The sequence below is a fragment of the Drosophila mauritiana genome, chromosome 3R, assembly GCF_004382145.1.
Source record: "Drosophila mauritiana strain mau12 chromosome 3R, ASM438214v1, whole genome shotgun sequence".
Taxonomy (NCBI): domain Eukaryota; kingdom Metazoa; phylum Arthropoda; class Insecta; order Diptera; family Drosophilidae; genus Drosophila; species Drosophila mauritiana.
Genome location: NC_046670.1, coordinates 21,245,649 through 21,265,136, shown reverse-complemented (window position 1 = coordinate 21,265,136; position 19,488 = coordinate 21,245,649). Strand labels below are relative to the sequence as shown.

Here is a 19,488-nt window from a genome sequence, read left to right as displayed (position 1 = left end):
GTTGTCATTGCTTTTCGTTACTATATTTTTTTTTGTTATAAGGCCACATTTACTGATATATATACTCGCGTATATATAGGCATATAGGATTTTCGGTTTTTAATTTCGATTTTAGCTCAGCTAATTTAGTTTAAGAGTCGGCAAACAATCTTATTTACAAAAATACTCGTACAATACATTTGATGGGCTTCCTTGTGGAATGCAAAGGGGAAATCGACGTCGGAGCTCAACTTTGTTCGCAGCTTTAGGATTACATACCATATACGAGAAATCGAATACTGAATCTAAACTATGGGAACATAACTACATAACGACTATAGGGCGGTACGTATGTCATCTAAACTACTAGAATAAATAGACAACGGCATTATTAACTAACTAAAGCGTAGGCAGGGATCGGGGACGAGTCGAGGTGGAAGCCTGGCTGCTGCTGCTATTGCTTTGAGCACCTTAAGATGTAAACCATAACTAGGGGCCAACTTAGTACAAAACATTGCGTTACTCCTACAGCTAGGTGTATATGGGCGGATTTAAAAATATCGTTTGTTTGCTTTGCTAATCGTCGTTCATGCTCAAAACTCAAAACTAAATAAGTCGCTCTTCCGGCGGTGGCTTCAGCACGTTGTCCATTTCCAGCCGTGGGTTGCAGTACTCTTGCGCGCTCGGGCTGTAGGTGCCCCTGGTGGCCCGCTTGTTCCTGGCCATCACTAGGAAGGTGCCCAGGAGGGCTCCCGCGATCAGCAGCAGCACCACCACTACGGGAATTACAATGATGGCAATGTCTGTGGTCGAGGGTCCGTCCTCCTTGGCCGTAATCTGAAATAGCGAAGAAATCAATATATAGTTTTTCATAAATTGAATTTGTAGTGTATCAAAACTTACCGGTGCTGTGCAGTTCTTGCCCGCGAAACCTTCCGGACACTCGCAGTAGTAGTCCGGTTTGGCGCCGCAGGACTCTACGCAGCGACCGCCGTTGGAGCAGAGGTCCGTAGCGTTGCAGGGATCCGTAAAGTTGCAGTAGGCTCCGCAATAGGGTTTCTGGCAGATGCACTGGAAGGATCCGGGCTTGTTGAAACACCGGCCCAATCCGCCGCAGTAATCTCCCTCCATGTTGCACTCGTCGATGTCATTTTCACAGCGAATGCCCTCGAATCCGGTGCCCTGGCAATCGCACTCGTACCTACCGACGAGGTCCTTGCACTGACCTCCGTTCTGGCATGGATTCGATTCGCACTCGTTAATGTCCTGCTCGCACAGACGACCAGTGTATCCCAGACTACATTTGCACATTGGTACCTAATGAGAATAAAGTGTTCCGATAAAGAAGTTATCAGTGGGGTATTCCATTTGTAGGCCACTTACCGCTCCAGTGGTCAGGCAGAGGCCACCGTTGTCGCAAGGCGTTATTTCACAGAAGGGAATGTCACACAGTGGACCCTCAAAGCCTGGTACGCATGTGCATGTAAAGTTATTGCCAGTAGAAGCATCTGCAAGGCGAGAAGAATAGTAATCGTTGAAAGAAATAATTGTATCATAATGATGTATCATCACTTACTGAATCCATTCTGGCAGGTTGATCCGTTTCGACATGGCTCGTTCTCGCAGGTCATTTGTTTCAGCACGTCGCACTGCGGGCCCATATAGTCCTCCGGGCAGTCGCACACATACGAGGCGATAAGATCCGTGCAGTTGCCACCGTTGTGGCACGGCTGATCCGCACACTCGTCGATGTTCTGCTCACAGTGCTGACCCTCGAATCCTGGCTGACACTGGCAGAAGAAAGCTGCCACCTGGTTGATGCAGGTGCCGTTGTTTAAGCATTCCGTGTTAAGACACTCATCGATGTCCGTGCCGCAATCATCGCCCTCGAATCCAGGCTGACAGGTGCAGGCGTACTCATCCGATGGAGACTGACAGAATCCGTCATTTTTGCAGTCCGACTGGAAGCACAGGATGCAGCCCTCCTCAGGTCGTGTGGCATTTAGACGGAATTGGGCCTTTTGCTGTACTGAAACATTGGTGCGCGAATACAGTTCCGCCATAGAGAAGTAGGGCAGTAACAGATCGCCCACCCTTGCCTCTCCCACACAGCCCTTGAACTGAGAGCCCTGCTGGGCGGACAGAGTGGATCCACGTGCTTGTCGCGACTCTGGCATGCCACCCAAGTAAACCTGGGTACTCGTAGCGATCAGGGACTGGAAGGCCGCTTGGTCAATGTCCGTGGAAAAAGCTGGCGTCGGATCCACCATCGATTCCCATCCCTTCCATCCACCCTCCAGTTTGCTGTTGTGTGCCCTGAGGTAAATGCGACTCCATTCTCCGTCAGTGTTCTCCTTCTCAAATCGTGCAGACTCGCCAAAATGCAGTGCACTTAGCTTCCAGGTGATGGTCACTCGTCCTCCGTTTACTCCAATTTCAAAGAATCCGTCCACATTATCGATGTACAGGAGAGTTCCTCCAGCACGAGTGCGGAAGGCAATATCAATCACCGGTTTAAGGGTCTGCTTGGGAGCCGTTTCACTGACAATATCGTCAGATTGCGGCTCCTGGAAATAGAAGAAGGCGAGTGGACTGCGTTCCTGACCAGTGAATGTGGTGTTAGTAACACACTCATAGCCATCATCCAGATTTTGGCACAAGCTCTGTCCCGGACATGTGACGTGTTGGCAGAATTCTATCTCCTGACAGTTCTTTCCCTTGTATCCGTTGGGGCACTTGCAAGTGTAGTCGTTCCATGTGTTCCTGCACTCGGCATTATGGAGGCAGGGATTCTTTCGGCACAGATCATCGGACACCTCACCAGGTAACACGGAGGCGCGGTCGATGGTTACAGCGCCCAGAGGTTTGGCATTTACTTGGACATCTGTCACGTTCAGGGAATACATCTCCACAATCAGGTTTAGCGAGCCGTTGCTGACCTTCACGTCCTGGATTATGCCTTTAAAGTAGTCTCTGCTGTCGTCCGCCTCCTTGGGCACTGTTGTGTCCTCAATGGGTACTCCTGCTCCCGGAACTGGAATTATTCCTGGTTCTGTGGTCGCTCCCAGAAGAGACTCGCGTGTGGGTGCAGGTCCGCCCAAGTAAAGCACCTGTGCGTCCAGCAGACCCGTCGTGGACAGCGTCTTGCGGAAGTACTCGGTGCCATTGAGCTTGACCTGCACGAGCGTTTGATTGCGCACCACCTCGATCAGGTGGTTATAGCCGTTGTCCAATTTCTGGCCACCAACGGTGTAGGCCTCCGGAGTGCCGCTGAACTGCATCTTAACCAGCAGTTCCCCGCCATGTAATTTGGCCGCCACATATGAGTCTCCAATATCTGTTGAAGTAATAAGAAACAGGATTCATTTATTTGAATTTCGAATAAATTTGTTTAAAGAAGAATAAGTTCATTTCGATTTAAACTCACTTTTAGTGGGGGCTTTTCGTGGATCGGTGCCCAAGTAAAAGACTTGGCCGGTTGGCTCGCGGGTACGAATAAACATGGAAATGTCTAGAATGGATCTAATAGCTCGCCTAGCCACATCTGTGGTCTCCACAATCACAGCCGAGTGGGTGGTATTCTCATGGCCAAAAGTAGCAGCAGTCATATCTAATAATAAGGATCATGATGTTTCAAAATCTGGATGCATTACCTCCATTCAAGACTACTTACTGTGCTGACATGTGTGTCCAAAGAATGGTCTGGGACAATGACAAGCGAAGGTGTGCCAAAGGTCCGTGCATTCACCGTTCGAATGGCAGGGATTCGGTTTACATTGCTCGGTGCGCGGACAACCGCTCTGGACATTTTCCAGCTTGGTATAACTGACATTCGCATCCTGCTCCTCGGGAAAGATCCATTTACCATTAACCATTATGTCTTGCATGCAGCCCACAAAAGCTGATGGTTGGTGGGTGAGGTGGCGCAGATAGGACTTCAGATTTGGAATGGTGCCGCCGAGGTATGTGCGCGGGAATGAAGGCTGGCTATTGTTGGCCGTTTCATAGGAGCCAACCGGAAAGATAGCCTGCTCGTCGTTGGCCGAAAGGACTAAATGCGAAGTGTTTATGGCCACAAACACCTTGTGCCAGTTGCTATCGTTCAGCTTCGATCCGATAAACACGCCCTCCCACTTATTTAGGAGCGAGGAATGTAGATTCAGTCGTCCATTAATCAGCTCCAAAATATAGCTAACTGGTTCATTCTTTTCACCGGTGGTTCCAAAGGCCAGAACTCCGTTGGGCAGTGTGGTCCTAAATTGAAGATTAATGTCGTAGCCCTCCTCGCGTTCCGTGGTAACCGAAATCAAGCTAGTGGCCACCATGGACAGAGTGGTGGTCTTTTCGCACTTATCGCCCTGGAAGCCGTTCTCGCAGGTGCAGTTGTACAGATGAGTTACTTCGTTGATTAAATACGGGAGACAAGCGCCACCATTTAAACAAGGCTATAACAAAGGGATTAAAATAAGTATAAAGATCTATCTTTTTTTGTTTGAGAGACTTACATTCTGGTCACAGCCTTTGAGAAGAACAGAACAGTTTTTGCCTCCATAGTTCGCATCGCAGTCGCAGTCATAGTCATCTATCTGGTCATAACAAGTGCCCCTCTGGCAGGGATTATAGCGATCACACTCATCTATGTTGATCTCACAGTGGGTGCCCTCGAAGCCAGGTTCGCATTCGCAGGTATAAGTTCCAATCTGCGAGTAAACACAAGTTCAATATTAATTCTCATGCTTTAAATATCATAAATTTTATAACTTACCCCGTCATTGCAATTTCCGTGTTTGCTGCATGGATTACTGTCGCACTCATTAATGTTGATCTCGCAGTTCTTGCCAATGATGCCGGGTACACAGACGCACTCGTAGCTGAGGATTAAGAAGGTTAAGCCACGAATTTAAAATGGGATCGCGCTGCAATTGACTTACCCGCTGGCATTCTCAAAGCTAAACGGCTGGCTAAACACCTTGGGCAGATCCGTGATCCTACTCATTTGGTAGAGCGTCATGTTCGAACGCTCTAGGCAGTTACCATTGTACTGGCAGGGATTACTCTCGCACTCGATGATGTCCTGCTCGCAGTTCTTTCCCTTGTAGCCGTTGTGACAATCGCAGAAGTAGTCCTTAACCCTGTCCAGGCACTTGGCACCATTCGTGCACGGATTCGAGAGGCATTCGTCTATGTTCAGCTCACAATTCTCGCCCTCATAGCCGGTGCCACTGCAGTCACAACGGAAGCCACCCAATTGGTCGATGCACTGACCTCCATTCAAGCAGGGATCTCCCACACAGTCGTCAATGTCGATGTCACAGATGCGGCCCGTCATTCCCGGAATGCAGTTGCAGGTGAAGTTGTTGATCCTGTCGATGCAGGTGGATCCGTTCGAGCAGGGATTACTTCCGCACTCATCGATGTCCACTTCGCAGTTCTCGCCCTCATAACCTGGTTGGCAAACGCACTCGTAGGCATTTATCTAAATCATTATAAGTTGATTAAATATTGTTTGTATAATCTTCATTAATAGAGAAAATATTGGTTTCGCTCAAGCACTATCAAAAAGACAAAGCGATTTAATTGGAATTTGGAGGGACAAGCTTACTTTCAATTACATCTAATCGAAAAGAGTTTTGTATATTCTAAGCTCCCACTCACTTGTCTCAAAATCCGATGCTTTCCGAATTTAAAGAAAAACAACTAATTACACTTTAGTAACAAACTAATCCTCAGTCACCAGCGGCAGACTCGGATCCAAGTCCGACTGCCATCTACCTACCTTGTTGTGGCACGTTGCTCCATTGAGGCAGGGAAGGCTAAGGCATTCGTCCACATCGGAATCGCAGTGGACTCCGGTAAATCCAGGTGTACAATAGCACTTGTACGATCCCTTCTCGTTCTTGCAGATACCATTGCCGCAGATCTTTGGATGCAGGGTGCACTCGTCCACGTCGTTGCCACAGGTGCGTCCAGTCCATCCACGGGTGCACTTGCACTCGTAGTCTCCATTCGGTAGGTCCACACATTCTCCGCCATTCTGACACGGTTGTGTGGCGCACTGGTTGCACACCTTGTTCTCCGGGCAGAGGCACTGATTCTGGACACATACCATCGGTTCCTGGCAGTTCAGTGGTGAGCAGTTCTCGGCCTTCTCGCAACGATCGCCCGAATAGCCGACGGCGCAATAGCAATGAGTTCCGTTCATGGAGCAGGTGCCTCCATTTAGGCACTTTCCGTTGGTGGCATTGCAGTTGATGGGTGTCAGGGCCAAAGCAGAAGCTCCATCGCCCGTGCTCGTTTGACAGTTGTAACCTGGGAATAATACTGGAGATTAGTATGCAATAGGACTTTGTTTTACTATTTAAGTAACTAAATAAATAAATATTTAAAGGTATATTTCTGATTTCTTCAAGTGTTTTACCAAATATTAATTGTTTAACAAGATCTACTTTTCTACATATTTAAAGTTAGCTTATCTGGGGTTGCACTAAAAGTTTAGAATTGGTTAGATTTAAACTCGAATCTTGAATGAATCCACAATGTTAATTATTCTGGCATGTATTCTGACTTCATTTAAGATTATTCTTTTGCAAAATAGATTTAATCATTTAATAATTTCCTTTACAATTCTTAGTAAATAACTTTCTAAGTACTGTGGCAGAGTGGATTCAAACAGGACTCCAGTCGAAATCAATATCATTTTAAACCCAAGAACCACAAGGGCCATTAACCGCATGCAAATTAAACTCCCTTAAGTGGATCATCAGTGACATGCACACTTTTAGGACAACCCCGGACAAATGTATGCCAAACCTGTGTATCCACTAGCACAAATACAGGAATAATTGCCACTATAGCCCAGGCAGGTGCCACCGTTCAAGCAGTTTTCTTGGGGACATGCATTCAGGGAGGCCGAGCGTTGGGTCGGAGATTGCAGTGGCTGTTGTGGTGGTTTCCTGCTACCCGTGGTCGTTCCCACCGGTGTTCGGCTGGTTGTTATTGTAGGTATCTTGGTTGTTGTTGTTAGGGTGTTGGGAATAGCTGGGTTAGGGTTTGCTGTTGTTCTGGGCGTTGTTGTTGGCTCTTGTTCTGGTGTCGGTGTGGTTGTTGTTGGCAGGCAGTGACCAATGGGGCCTATGATTATTACCCATCAAACGCAACATGGTTTTATACAATACAAGATTGGGACATTAGCTTATAGCGAATAAAACGGGCAGATATATACATTTAGTGTGGGTGATGGCGACGTGTGTTGTCAAATGAGCTAATGTCTATGGATGTCAGATGGATAATGAAACTCTACAGGAACCCCATTTTAGCAAGCTACTACCGCATACATTGGACCTACTTAGTTTTAGCTCACAACGCTTGCGTTTGAGCCACTCGGGCGATATGTAGCGCTTCTTCTTTTCGCTGGGGCACAGCGTGGCATCGAGAATGTCCAGCTCGAGCGGAGTCAGCGGCTCCAAGTCGGAAGCTTATATATATCCCAATTGGTTAGGTGAAGAAATTAAGACCGTAAAACCCAAAGTAAGCGAGTGAATAGTCATGCAGTACCCAACAAATGATCCCCATAACCGGAAAGAATGGAACGTTGAACTCACCCGATGAGCCTGGCTTACACACGCACTTGCCGCCTACGCACTCCGAATCGATGGGGCACTGCTGGGCGCAACTGGGTGCGATTTGGCACAGTTCACCAGTGTACTCCGGCGGACAGAGGCACTGGAAGCCGATGGGCTTGTCCAGGCAGGTACCGCCGTTCAAACACTGCTGCGTCTGGCACGTCATGGGTCGATCACAAATCTCGCCGCCCCAACCATCCAGACACTGGCAGGTGTACCATCCGTAGGTATCGAAGCATCTGCCACCGTTCAGGCACGGATTCTTGTCGCACTCATCCACATTCGTTTGGCAGAAGGCACCCGTGTAGCCGGTGCCGCTGCAATCGCAGCTGAATCCATTGATACGGTCTATGCAGCTTCCGTTGTTCTGACACGGCTGTGAGGCGCACTCATCCGTATCTACCTCGCACCTGGCACCAGCGTATCCTTTGGGACACTCGCAGGTGAGTGCCCCACTGCCGCCAATCACCACACATGCTCCATTGTTCAGGCAGGGGTTTGTCTGGCAGAGTGGGTGGATGTTCACCTCCGTCTCGCAGTGCTGACCACTGTGGTTGGGATCACAGAAGCACTGGTAATCACCTCGTGAGTTCTCCAGGCAGGAGCCACCGTTCTCGCATGGATTCTTGGCACACGGCGAGCCATTGTCCTTCTGGCAGTTCTTTCCCGAGTAACGTGCCGTGCACCGACATTCGTATCCCTCCGGACTGGACGAGCACGTTCCATGGCCCATACAGGGATCATTCAGACAGAAGTTGTCCGGCAGTCGGGTGAAAAGATCATGATCGCTGCAGGGACCCGGGGTCAAGGGACAGTGACCAAAGACCACATTCTGCACCGTCGAGTTGTTCACAAACTGCAGACCTGGTCCATCCAGAAGGCAGCCGGAGAAGGAGTTTCCCAGTATCAAGATGGCGTCCTTGTAGCCGATGTCCTGGTTCGTCAGGAACTGACTGTTGTACGTGGAGTTGGCTGGAGTAGAAAGAGAAATTAATTATTAAGATTAGCAAACTTTCTTGGTTGGTTTCCTCTATGCATTAACTTCTCGCACGTATTCTTAACAATCGTTTAATTGATTTTTCGAATGAGTTCATCACTGCCCATTTTCTTCCCCTATTCAGTTAGCCAGCACAATTGCATTACTTAACCCTCGTGATGTGATTCACTTCCATGTGCTTTGCTGCATTGCACGATTGTCCACGACTGACCCGAATGAGTGCGATAGAGCCCATTCCGTCTGAAATCCAATTTGGGGCAGCCAGAACGGCATGGTAACTTACCAAATATGCTTGCCGCGCGATCCACATGCAGGTAGAGATTTCCGTACTCGTACTTGAACTGCAGCGTATGCCAGCGGTTGTCCAGCAGTTGGTAGGGCAGCTTGACATCCAGCCGGTTGTTGGGCCCATGGACGGCGGGTCCAGCCAGTGAGATTTGCAGAAAGTCGTTGAGCACTGAGATTACAATGGAGTTCTTGTTGTACTGCTGGGCGAGGATCTCGCCGCCGCGGCACGAGCGGAAACTAATCGCCGAGTGGTCCCAAATGGGCATCGGCGTGGTGAGGCGGAGGTAAGTGGAGCCATTAAAGTACGCCTCCTTCGTCGGCACCGCCACTGAGGCGACATCTGCAAGAGAAGATCAAGATTGCCAGGGTTAGTGGGATTAGCCGATGCACTGGGCAGTACGTGTAATAAATAGTTTGTAATATAAACAGAAATATCTAAGTAGTTCATGTATGTGCAGCTGATTTGAACAATCTATTCTCTAATTACAATTTCACTTGAAATCCAAATTAATTTAATTTAAAACCGGAAAACTGCAGTAATTCAGAGTAACTTTTTCGCTGAATGCATCGGACTGATGGGTGAAATGAATGAAATAAAAGCATGACAAGGCCAGGTCGCTTTGGTTCGGGCCAAGTCAAGTCAAGTCAAGTCGGGCTCTCATTTAACTAATCGCATTTCATTCGCATTTGGCCAACGCATTTGTAACCGTAGACTTCCTCATTTCGCGTATTTGGCACACGGCAAATGGCCAATTGGTTTACTTTGGCTTACATAGTTTCCCAGTGCTGTTCAGTTCAGTTCAGCATTTTCGCCGCGTCTCTGTCCATTGCTCTCCGGCTAAGAAAGTGTTTTCTTCTTTCGACTAGCATTGACCAAATTAGACGAGTTGCCATGGCCCGGCACATGCCACTTAAATGGTAATCAGTTAAAATCCCCCTCCTGTCTGCTCAACTTTCGTTTGCGCTGATCACCAAAGCGCAGAATCAATTTCAGTTAAAGTAGAAAAACAGCCGCAGCCGCAGACCAGAAGACTCCATAACTGACTCCAAGTCGTTTTTCTCATTCACATTTTCTAAACAAATACGTAAAAATGGCCAAATGGCGAAACTAACTAGCTTTTTCTTAGGCCCGAGTGCACAAGGCGTTAAGATCTGCGAAGAGGGAAACTGTGAATATGTACCAAATGTACATACAACTTAAGTAGACTTGCATGTTCATAAGCTGGTTTTCATCAATATAGTCTGCAGATCAAACATGAAAACAAAAACCCAAGCTAAATCTTGAAACGGAAAGAAAGCGGCAAAGGAAAAAGTTATTAGCGAAAGGAAATCGAAACAAAAATCAGCGAAACCTTTCGTTTTTTATAAATACGATTTTTTATACAAACAAATTTCTGTACAATAAGTTAGTTATTAAAAAGCAGGAAGCTTGTTATAATTCAGTGCTCAAATAGCTTATTATGAATAATTGCTTTCACTGGGATGAATTAGGCAACTGTCGATTTATTTTGCATAAATTATAAGCTTTTTTTAACTTTTTAAATATTTTGTACATTTGTATTGATGGTTGCCATTTGCCATTTATGATTTTTAACAGCTTGGTGTCATTTAAAAACTTAAAAGACCATTGCTGTTTCAATGGAACTGTCCACGTTGAGGTTTATGGCTAAAAAACAATATTTACTTAATTTTATTGGCACCTCAACATTGTTGGCACATGTGTACTTGAGTATTTTTGCACTTCCCACACAAAGACGAGATCATTTCAGCACCTCCTGGCTCCGATGAACCCGTCTGTGGTCCGCTGTGCCCTTTGGGCTGCCCTGACCCATGGCAGCCACGAGCTTAGAAGGTGCTCGGGGGACTTGGAAGACTTGGGAGACCTCGACAGAACCCGAACCGTGTTAAAACACAGCGGGCAACAAAATACAATACTTTATGAGGCCATCGATTTTGCTGGCTCTTTTTGCGCGGTCTTCTCAAACATTTTATTTCGAACCTATTTAAAGGCGATTTGTTTCGCTATTTGCATTGACAGCAAGCGCGCTGTTGTTGTTGTCATTTCTGTGATTATGTGTGCCAGGTGAGAAGGGGGCGTGGCCGGGAGGCGGGCAGCCAAGGTGTAGTCAGTGAACAAGTAAATAAGTCGCCAGCAAAGTAGCTCATAATTATATTATACTCACGTACGAAACTATGCAGAAAAGTGTTCAAAAGTTAAACGGCAAAAATGCTATAAAAATCACACATGTACACGGAGAGAAATGAAACACTCAATGTGGAATTAAATTATTATAAAACTGAATTTACTTATGACTTTCCAACAAGTAGGTTCATTTTATATTAAAATTTTGCCCAAATAATGGTATCTTAATATAAAAGACATTTATTATGTTAGTTTTTCATATTAAAACCACATGTACCTACTCGTAAAACCAGAATTTCGTTGGTTTTAGGCTTTTATATAATCTATCCATTGAGTGTTTAGATTGGCCGCAAATAAACGGAACGGAAATTTCATAATCATAACCAGCGGCAAGAATTCTATTTCCATTTTTATGGCATTTTGCCGTTTTTCGAGTTTCTGTTTATTATTTTCAGTTGTGTCATGAATGACTACGGATTCGAGCTGGAACTGCAAAACTCTGGATTAATTCTGCTCCGGAGAGCGGAAGAATTCTTTTTAGCGGTGCCATAAAAGAAACAGTTTAATAGTTTCTTTCGTCTTTTGTCAAAAGCATTCTGGGCATTCTGCTGTAAATGCTTTTTAAGCTTTTAATGATGTCTCGCTTGGAGTTTTTTTGGGGACAAAGATTGTTTTGTGTCGGTTCTTAGAAAGAGGCGTGTCCAATAATCAGAACATACGAATTTTAAATTATCTTTATTGTGACAGCTTTGAGATGGTCAGCTATTTTCGCAGATTAAAGTATTATGAAAGTTCCTATTGTACTCTTCTTGCATAATCTTCTTTTAAATGAATTTGAAAGTATCTTTGTCAAAGTATCTGTATCTTCAATACAGTAGTGGCTAGTTGAGTTTAAATAGTAACTCACTAGTCGTTCATTGAAATTTATAATTAATAGGCTGACCATCATGCTTTTGCAAATTGTTTTGCCCACTAAATGGGTATAAAGTAATTATTTCTTTGAGTAGTTTCCCTAAAAATGTTGAGCCCCTATACTTAAGTAAATCTTTCAATTTAAAAGAGAAAACGCTCTGTTTCTTCAATCCATCGTCGAGATAATCACTCATTTTAAGTTGCTCCATTTCAGGTTTCCCATACTATTTACCACCCGTAAGAAACGAGTGATTTATGCAGCACACAGTATGCGAAAAACGCGCAAAACTTTTCCATGGAGGAAATGAGTACTGCCAATTCCTGTCCCGCCCCCACTCACACCTCATCAAGTTGGCCGAAATGAGAGGCTCTCTCCAGTAGACCCAGTTAACAAAAACATTCAGCCCATTGCAACAGCCAACACAACATAAGTAGATGTATGCAAATTGGCTCAGCTCGCTGCCAGTGCATTTTGCATTTCGGATTTTGCACTGCATTCTGTTGGTATGACTAATCAGCGTCAGCATATGCAAAAAACAATGCCGCACCGAGTGCAATACCAACGTGGAGTGCCTACACACAGCTGCGGTCACAATAATAGCAGCGATAATGAAGTGAGATGTAAATTGTGCAGTTATTAAACATGTAAAAAAAACCAATAAATGGATAATACTTTGGTAGAAATATACAACATTTTAGATGTACAATAATCATCAAAATTAATACCTGTTTTGTACGATTTTTCAACATGCCATCAACACCCTTTATTATTATCTTAGTGGCAGCTGTGCATACATACATCCAAATGCATATTGACTTCGTTTACCAATGTCACCAGAAGCTACTGCATTTGGCTTCTTTTTTAACAAATTTTTCACGATTCTAAAGCTTGAAGAGCTCTTTTGAATAGTTATTCCCCATACCTTCTTCCCCCTGTTTTACGTACATGCAACCCTTATCCCAAGTTGCAGGTCCGATGTTTGGCCACAACAAAACAGGTTGCACGTTGCTAACTGGGCTAAGTTGAGCGGTTGCCGAGGATTTTTTAACTCTCCCCTAAATAGAAAATACCCTTTTAGAAAAATGATAAATTGAGATTATAAAACCACTGTGATTTAAGATAATGCGTACATTTCGATAGAGAAAGTCAACAAAAGTATTGAAATCTAATATTTTTTCCTATGCGAGTATTCTTTTTTTTGTTGATGCGGGCAGCTCTCTGCATTTGGTCATACCTCAATTCTTTTGGCTCGGTTTAAATGGTGTATGACTACTATGTTGCCTCACTTGGCAGCCCACACAAAAAACACGTTAACTGGTGTTTGTGGATTTCAATTTTTGCTCTAAATACTTTTTACTTTTTCCGCAGCTTTTGAGTAACTGAACGCCCACGAAAAATAAATAAATTTCATTTTGCACTCGATTGTTTTGTTGTTTTCATTTCGCTTATCGGATGTTCAGAAGTTGCATAAATTAAATTTGACCGAATTTACTTTTTTCCGTTTCTGTATTTAATTTGTTTGCTGCTGCAACAACAATAACACTGTTTCTGTTTTGTCTAATTAAATTCGAAATTTTTTAATTGCACTTTAATTGTTGAGTTTTCGTTTTCAGTTTTCGGTGTCTGTTCGTTTTTTTCTATTAATGGAAAAGTGAAAACGTGTCGCGATTAAAATTTAATTATAGCTTGTTGATAATACGATTATCGAAAGGGCTTAATTGCACTCGATGTTCAATGATCATGAGAGCTAGAGATATTTTTATATATATATGGGTAAATGATCACAAGGAAGGTCTTAAACAAAGATAAGCGGAAAAATAATGTAAATGTGTTTTTAATAGTGTTTATCGGTGTAAAATTTATGGAAATTAAAATGGTTTTAAAATCAATTTAATTAATTTAAAGAGGAAATTGGAATTTTAATAAAAGTTACCAAATATGGATAGAGTTCCGCTATGAATACTTATGAAGCTAATGTGAGTTTTGATTTCGACTAATTCTTAGGAATTCTTAAGTTATCTAAGCCACTTTGAAATCAAATAGTTATATATTATAGAACGGTATCTTCGCTATGATAAATAGATACAAACTGTATCAAAGATAAGAACTCTCTTTCAAACCGCTTTTATAAACTATTAGCTTCGGCCTACAATTTTTCTGGGGTACATAGAATAATCCCTGTTGAAAATGATTGCTTTGTTGCGTTACCTGAAGTCAACGCCTTTCTTCTCAAGATCAGTTAGTTCCCATGTCCATCGCTCTATTCTATAAGTTACACATTTTCATGTCTGACTGCACTTTAGACCCCCGAAGAACACATTGCTCTAAGCTATCCATTTGTTCCAACACCTCGTTGGCGGGAAGAAAGAGCCCAAACGAAACTGAGATACGAATGCGTTCCCACACTAATTTCCGCTTTGGCTTCCAAGAAATGCGGTGAGGAAATATTTTTAAATATTTAAATAAAACCGCTTCGGCTACACAATATGGTAACAATACATACAAGCGTCCAGAAGCTAATTAGTTTTCATAAATGAACGTTTCCCATGAAAGCTGTAGATTATCAGGCGAATCACACAAAAAATCCGCACCCACTAAAAAGTTCGAGTGCGTCACCAATCCAGTGGATTCGCTCAGGTTACTCTCATGAAATTGTGCACGAAATCAAAATAGAAATGGTAAATAATGGCATTGATATCAAAGCAAATCATATCAAGGTTTCATATCAGCATAAGTGTGAAAAGTTTGAAATAACAATTGAAGTTGAAATGAGTTCATGAATAATTTCATTTCAATGTAGTTAATTCATTTATCTTTTTGTGCCATTTCTCGTTGAACTTGTCTATATTTAACCGTGTGAATAAATCTTTACGTTTAAACAGTTAGCGTTTATTCATTAATATCTTGGTTCTGGGAAGAGCAAGATGACTCTCAAGCGAAAAGACCCCCGAAAATAAATGCTTAGAATGGGGTAAACTCAAAATTAGAGTCGCTTTTTCTCTCCCCCGCTCATTTGGCGCCGTTTAAAATTGTGTGTGTTTTTTTGTTTTGTTTTTTTGGAGCCACCTCTGCGCAGGCGCGCCTGGGAACCAGTTTTGTGGCAGCCAGTGGTGTGTTGTTGCTCGACCGCTTTCTGTGTGTTGCCAACAAGGCGGCCCTTGTACATTCTGTGGGCCTGGAAAAAGGGGCGGCCAGACTCGTTCACAAACTGGCACAAAGCAATGAACTGTTGAATAAAACAAAACCGAAAACACGCCTGAGAATCTTTTCCGGTGCGTCCCCAAAGAGCAGCACCATCACATCCAGCAGAACCACTAGAACCAGCAGATCCACCGGAATGAACCTCTGGAACCTTCGGAACCCACAACCTGGGCAAACACAGACTTCTGGAGTGTAAGCGCAGTCCGTGGGCGTTGCACCGCGGAAAGGTTTTCAAAATAAATTAAGGGCTGTGAGTAATTATGGAAAAAAAGTAAAAAATCATATCAGGAAGTGACTTTACACTTTCAGCAGGGCATATGATGCGCAGTAGAATGAACTTGTAGAAGTAATAATTCCATGTTTATTTACATTATTATGTATAAAATGGCTGCTACCTTATATAAGCTTTAGTTTGTGTGTTGAGCACCACAACATGCAAATAAGTAATAAAACCACGCATGCTGCGTCCGTTAATTGCCTTCAGAACCCAATCTCCAATTTCCCACCTCAATTACCAAACCATTTTTGTTCGATTTTGTTGCGTTGCGGCCCACGGTATCGTTGTTGGTGTGACTCAATGCTAACAATGGAATTTGTTGTTGCTGGCAGTACGCTGCGTATGCAAATAGCGACAGATAAAACGGCACTACGTGATCACCGCGATAAAGACAATCCAACGGACAGCATTGAACAACGCCCACAACTTTTAAACATTTGTTTGCATCGAATAAATTTTTGGAATTATAATCGTGTAAAAGCGAAAGCTGCCACTGTCTTTTCAGTTTAGTATAATGTTTTCTCATATTTGTGGTTTTTGTGCATCGGTAATTTCCCAAGGTGGCTGGCTAATCGATGCAGTCGCAGAAAATGGGCAACATTGCAAGGAGAAACTAGATAGAACTAAGCACTTGTCTCGACTTCAAGTTACCTCTTTAACCTCTTTAAGTTAACTTTGCATGCTTAGTCAAAAATCATCACGAGTCCACATCCCAATTATTTCGGCTTTAACCATAATAGGTCTTAAGATCTGGGCTCTGCATTCTCAATATTGCATTCAATTCCACTTCCGCCACAATTCCCCACTCCCCCGCTAAGTACAGGGTAATGAAGTACGCCCTAACCTTTAAAGGACTGGGGCAAATCAGTTCTTTTTTAGTTATACTCTGGCTATTTTTATAGACCTGGCTAACGACTTGCACTAATGGCCAACGTCAGGCAATGGTCGCGGCCGGCTGCGTAGGCCCACGGAACATGGCCCACGACCCGCGTCACGGCCGATTGCACTTTAACACTTGACCAGGTTGAAACACCGGACACCGGAGAGCGGAGAACGCGGGTGTGTCCAGCGTACACTTTTCATTCCATTCTCGATTTCCATTTATGTACGAGCCAGAGAATTTCCATAAACTCGCGGGGTCACGTGTTTATCGTTAACGCAATGCAGGTAGTTCTGGTTCATTTGTGTTTTCCCTCCACTTTTCCAGCGTGCAGAGTATACCTGCGCCGCGATTTTTCCCCTGAAAATGATGGATTATATCTGTTTAGGGCGGAAATTCAAACGAAAGCCGTACAGAAACCACTCTCGAAGTGAAGATGACGCTGATGATCTTCGCTGTCGGTGTCTGGATTTTACGATGGAAGCTGCCATAAACCAGTTGCTGTGATGCCTTTCAGGGATTTCCCAGCCCAGACATTCATTTTCTCTTTCTTTCATTCTTCGTTTTTCCTTGTCAATCATAAACCAAAGTCATTTGATAAATTCTACGATAAAATGTATACCAGAGTACCGGGCCTATTAAAAAGGTTGGTTCTTACACAAATTAAAAGAAAATGTGTTCATAGAAGTGAATGAATAATAGCTATTTATTATTATTTATTTCCATTTATTTTCAATTTTTAATCAGTTGAGGGACGATGCATTTGCACTTTTGTTATTAAGCTGAAAATTTGTTTACTTTAGCTCCAAGAGCTGATAAACTGGTTTACTATGTTTTCGCTGCACTCCAGGGCTTTCCCTACTTCGAGCTGGAAAACTCTTTCTCTATCTGTGCTCCCTTTTCCTGAGTGTTCTCCTTATCAACCTATCAACTGAATTGCGGTATTGCTGACGTTGAGTTGGCCGCGCTTTTGCAACTGTTGTACTTCACTTTCCGGCCAAAAGATAAGATTGCGCGTAACAACAGTCGGATGGTTGGCCGTTTGGAGGGTTGGTACTCGAATTGTAAATAAATAAACCCAATTTTTAAGGTCGTTTTTGCACAATCCGTTGGAAAAAGGGGGGCAGACAATGCTAAGCCAGCCACACAATTGAGCCGCGGACAACATGTAACAGAAAATTACACATAATGAGTCAGCAAGAGTTGTGAATCAATTATTACGATCGTTATGCGATAAGTTTCACAGATTTCACTGTTGTGATATCGCTAAAAGCGATTTGAAAATGCAGACAAATGAGGTGTTATTACCAAAAGATCGGACCAGTATCAACAAATGCAGAAACAATAATTTGTTACGTTTTTCGTTATTTACTTAAAAATTTCATATCAATTTGTATGCTACAGAGTGTACAAAATGCGGGTCACGTTAAAATATCTCTTCTGGTTTCAGTTATTAATTCTTCTTGGCCAAAATTGCTAGTATTAACCGCCTTTGAAGCTATAATTTAATTAATTATCTCGCTCAGCGACTAAAGTTGTGAAGTTGTACTATACTAAATATAAATCTATACGCAATCGAAGCTAATACATTTCTCAGCATTCCTTTGCTTGAATGATAAGACCGAGCACACAATCATCAACAATTAGAAATGAGTGTAAAATTAACACAATGAAACTTAAGGCAGACCAGCTCCATGAGTCACTTCTTGAAGGAAAACCCGTTGAACGAGTTTTCGTAGGCCCGAAATCATTGGAAATCCAAATTCCTTTTACTCAACATGACTTTTCCTTGGGCCACATCCCAAAAACAGACGAATGCCCCCACTCACACACACATATGACCTGTTGCTCTTTTTTTTCGATTATGAGCTTTTGAAACATCAGCAAATGTTCCGGCTGAAGAATGCATGTGGCTCAGCATATAAACTATTTACAGTGTGACTTCCCTAACTCAATATCATTAACTCATTAAGAATAATTTCAAATTTACGGAATCGTATATGAGGCTTAAAGACAATAACAACATTATAATATACATTTTAAAAATTTAAAACGAGCAAGTTCAATGCAGTGGAGTTATCACTGTAGCTTAAGAACCGTGTAAACACCATGTTGCTCTCTCATGTCCCCATCTTTGCTCTCTCCTCCTGAATGTCCTCGACAGCCTATCGCACTCCCTCTCACTCACTCACTGGCTCCCTCTCAGGGTTCTCTCTCACCTGTTGCTAAGTAAATAAGTATGAAGAGCGGTATCCATTGAGGCGACGAATAAACTGAAATGGCGCGCTTGAGCAAATGGGACGTAATTTGAGCTGCGCTTTTCGTGCGGTCTCGACTTCTTGCTGTTGTTGTTGCTGTTTCTACTGATGCCGCCACTGTTGTTGTTGTGGTCGTTGCTGTTGCTGCTTGCCGCTGTTTTTGTTGTTGCGACAGTGACGCATTGGCGATTTTAGCCATGATCGCTGATTTGTTGGCTCAAGTCGTGTTTTCGTATTGGAAAGGGTTGTGTTTGGCTAGATATTATTGCTATTCAAACGATACTCATTGAGCTTGTTGTTGTTGGTAATTGCATTCTCCCTTTTCTTTCTCCTTTTCTCTGATCCACGCAAACACTCACACGCACACACACACTCGCGCGCAATCGGCACTTGGCTTAGAACAGGTTATTTTTATTTTTTTAAGTTATATTCCTCTCTTTCTGCTAGTTGTATTATTTGCACACTTTCGCACGCGACACTTTCTAGCCTGAATCTGAATTTATATTGAGCACAGAGATTCCGCTTTGAGCCAACTAATTTGCCATTTCTTCCCAGGCCACGATTCTGAATCACACCAACACACACAAACATACGAGCGCTGAAGACTTGGCTTAAAAGAGAGGTGCGCTGTTCTTGTTGTTGTCGCTGCCCTTTTGAACTGCAAGCAGCACACACACACACGCGCGCACACACATTGGCCAAAACGGGGCGAGAAAAAACGTTACGAGCGCGAGCGGCCAATAAAACGCACGTACGAGCAGCAAGAAAAATGTTCGACCGTTTGAATCGCCGATATCCGTTTCGTGGGCTTATATATGGTGCAGTGTGACCAGTCCGTTTGGCTAGGTTTGGCTGGATTTTGATATAGGTCCAGCATGCATGGCCACACTGATATTCAAGCTGCACAGTGGTGCAATATATACATATATA

General features: G+C 43.6%; 1 protein-coding gene across 2 annotated transcripts; it reads right to left on the bottom strand.

Moving 5' to 3' along the window:
* Window positions 1-25: 25 nt before the first annotated feature.
* On the bottom strand, window positions 26-19,349 carry LOC117145037 (protein crumbs). Of its 2 annotated transcripts, XM_033310544.1 has the most exons (14): window positions 18,520-19,349; window positions 8,882-9,226; window positions 7,581-8,573; window positions 6,790-7,110; window positions 5,756-6,288; window positions 4,911-5,455; window positions 4,745-4,850; window positions 4,485-4,679; window positions 3,653-4,424; window positions 3,407-3,589; window positions 1,556-3,316; window positions 1,363-1,487; window positions 883-1,296; window positions 26-816 (listed from the first exon to the last, which is right to left on the bottom strand). In XM_033310544.1, exons 1-14 carry the CDS (start codon window positions 18,755-18,757, stop codon window positions 586-588), a joined length of 6,762 nt encoding a protein of 2,253 aa, XP_033166435.1. In that variant the 5' UTR covers window positions 18,758-19,349; the 3' UTR covers window positions 26-585. The 2 variants fall into 2 exon arrangements, with proteins under 2 accessions (XP_033166435.1, XP_033166436.1); XM_033310545.1 differs by lacking the exon at window positions 6,790-7,110 and having other exon boundaries at window positions 18,520-19,348.
* Window positions 19,350-19,488: the final 139 nt, after the last annotated feature.

Excerpts from the sequence above, each read along its gene's own strand:
- LOC117145037 (XM_033310544.1), bottom strand. The coding sequence starts at position 18,757 with ATGGCTAAAATCGCCAATGCGTCACTGTCGCAACAACAAAAACAGCGG. Across the intron at positions 5,456-5,755 it reads GAGCAACGTGCCACAACAAG|ATAAATGCCTACGAGTGCGT; the intron begins GTAGGTAGATGG and ends ATAATGATTTAG. Across the intron at positions 1,488-1,555 it reads AACCTGCCAGAATGGATTCA|ATGCTTCTACTGGCAATAAC; the intron begins GTAAGTGATGAT and ends CTCGCCTTGCAG.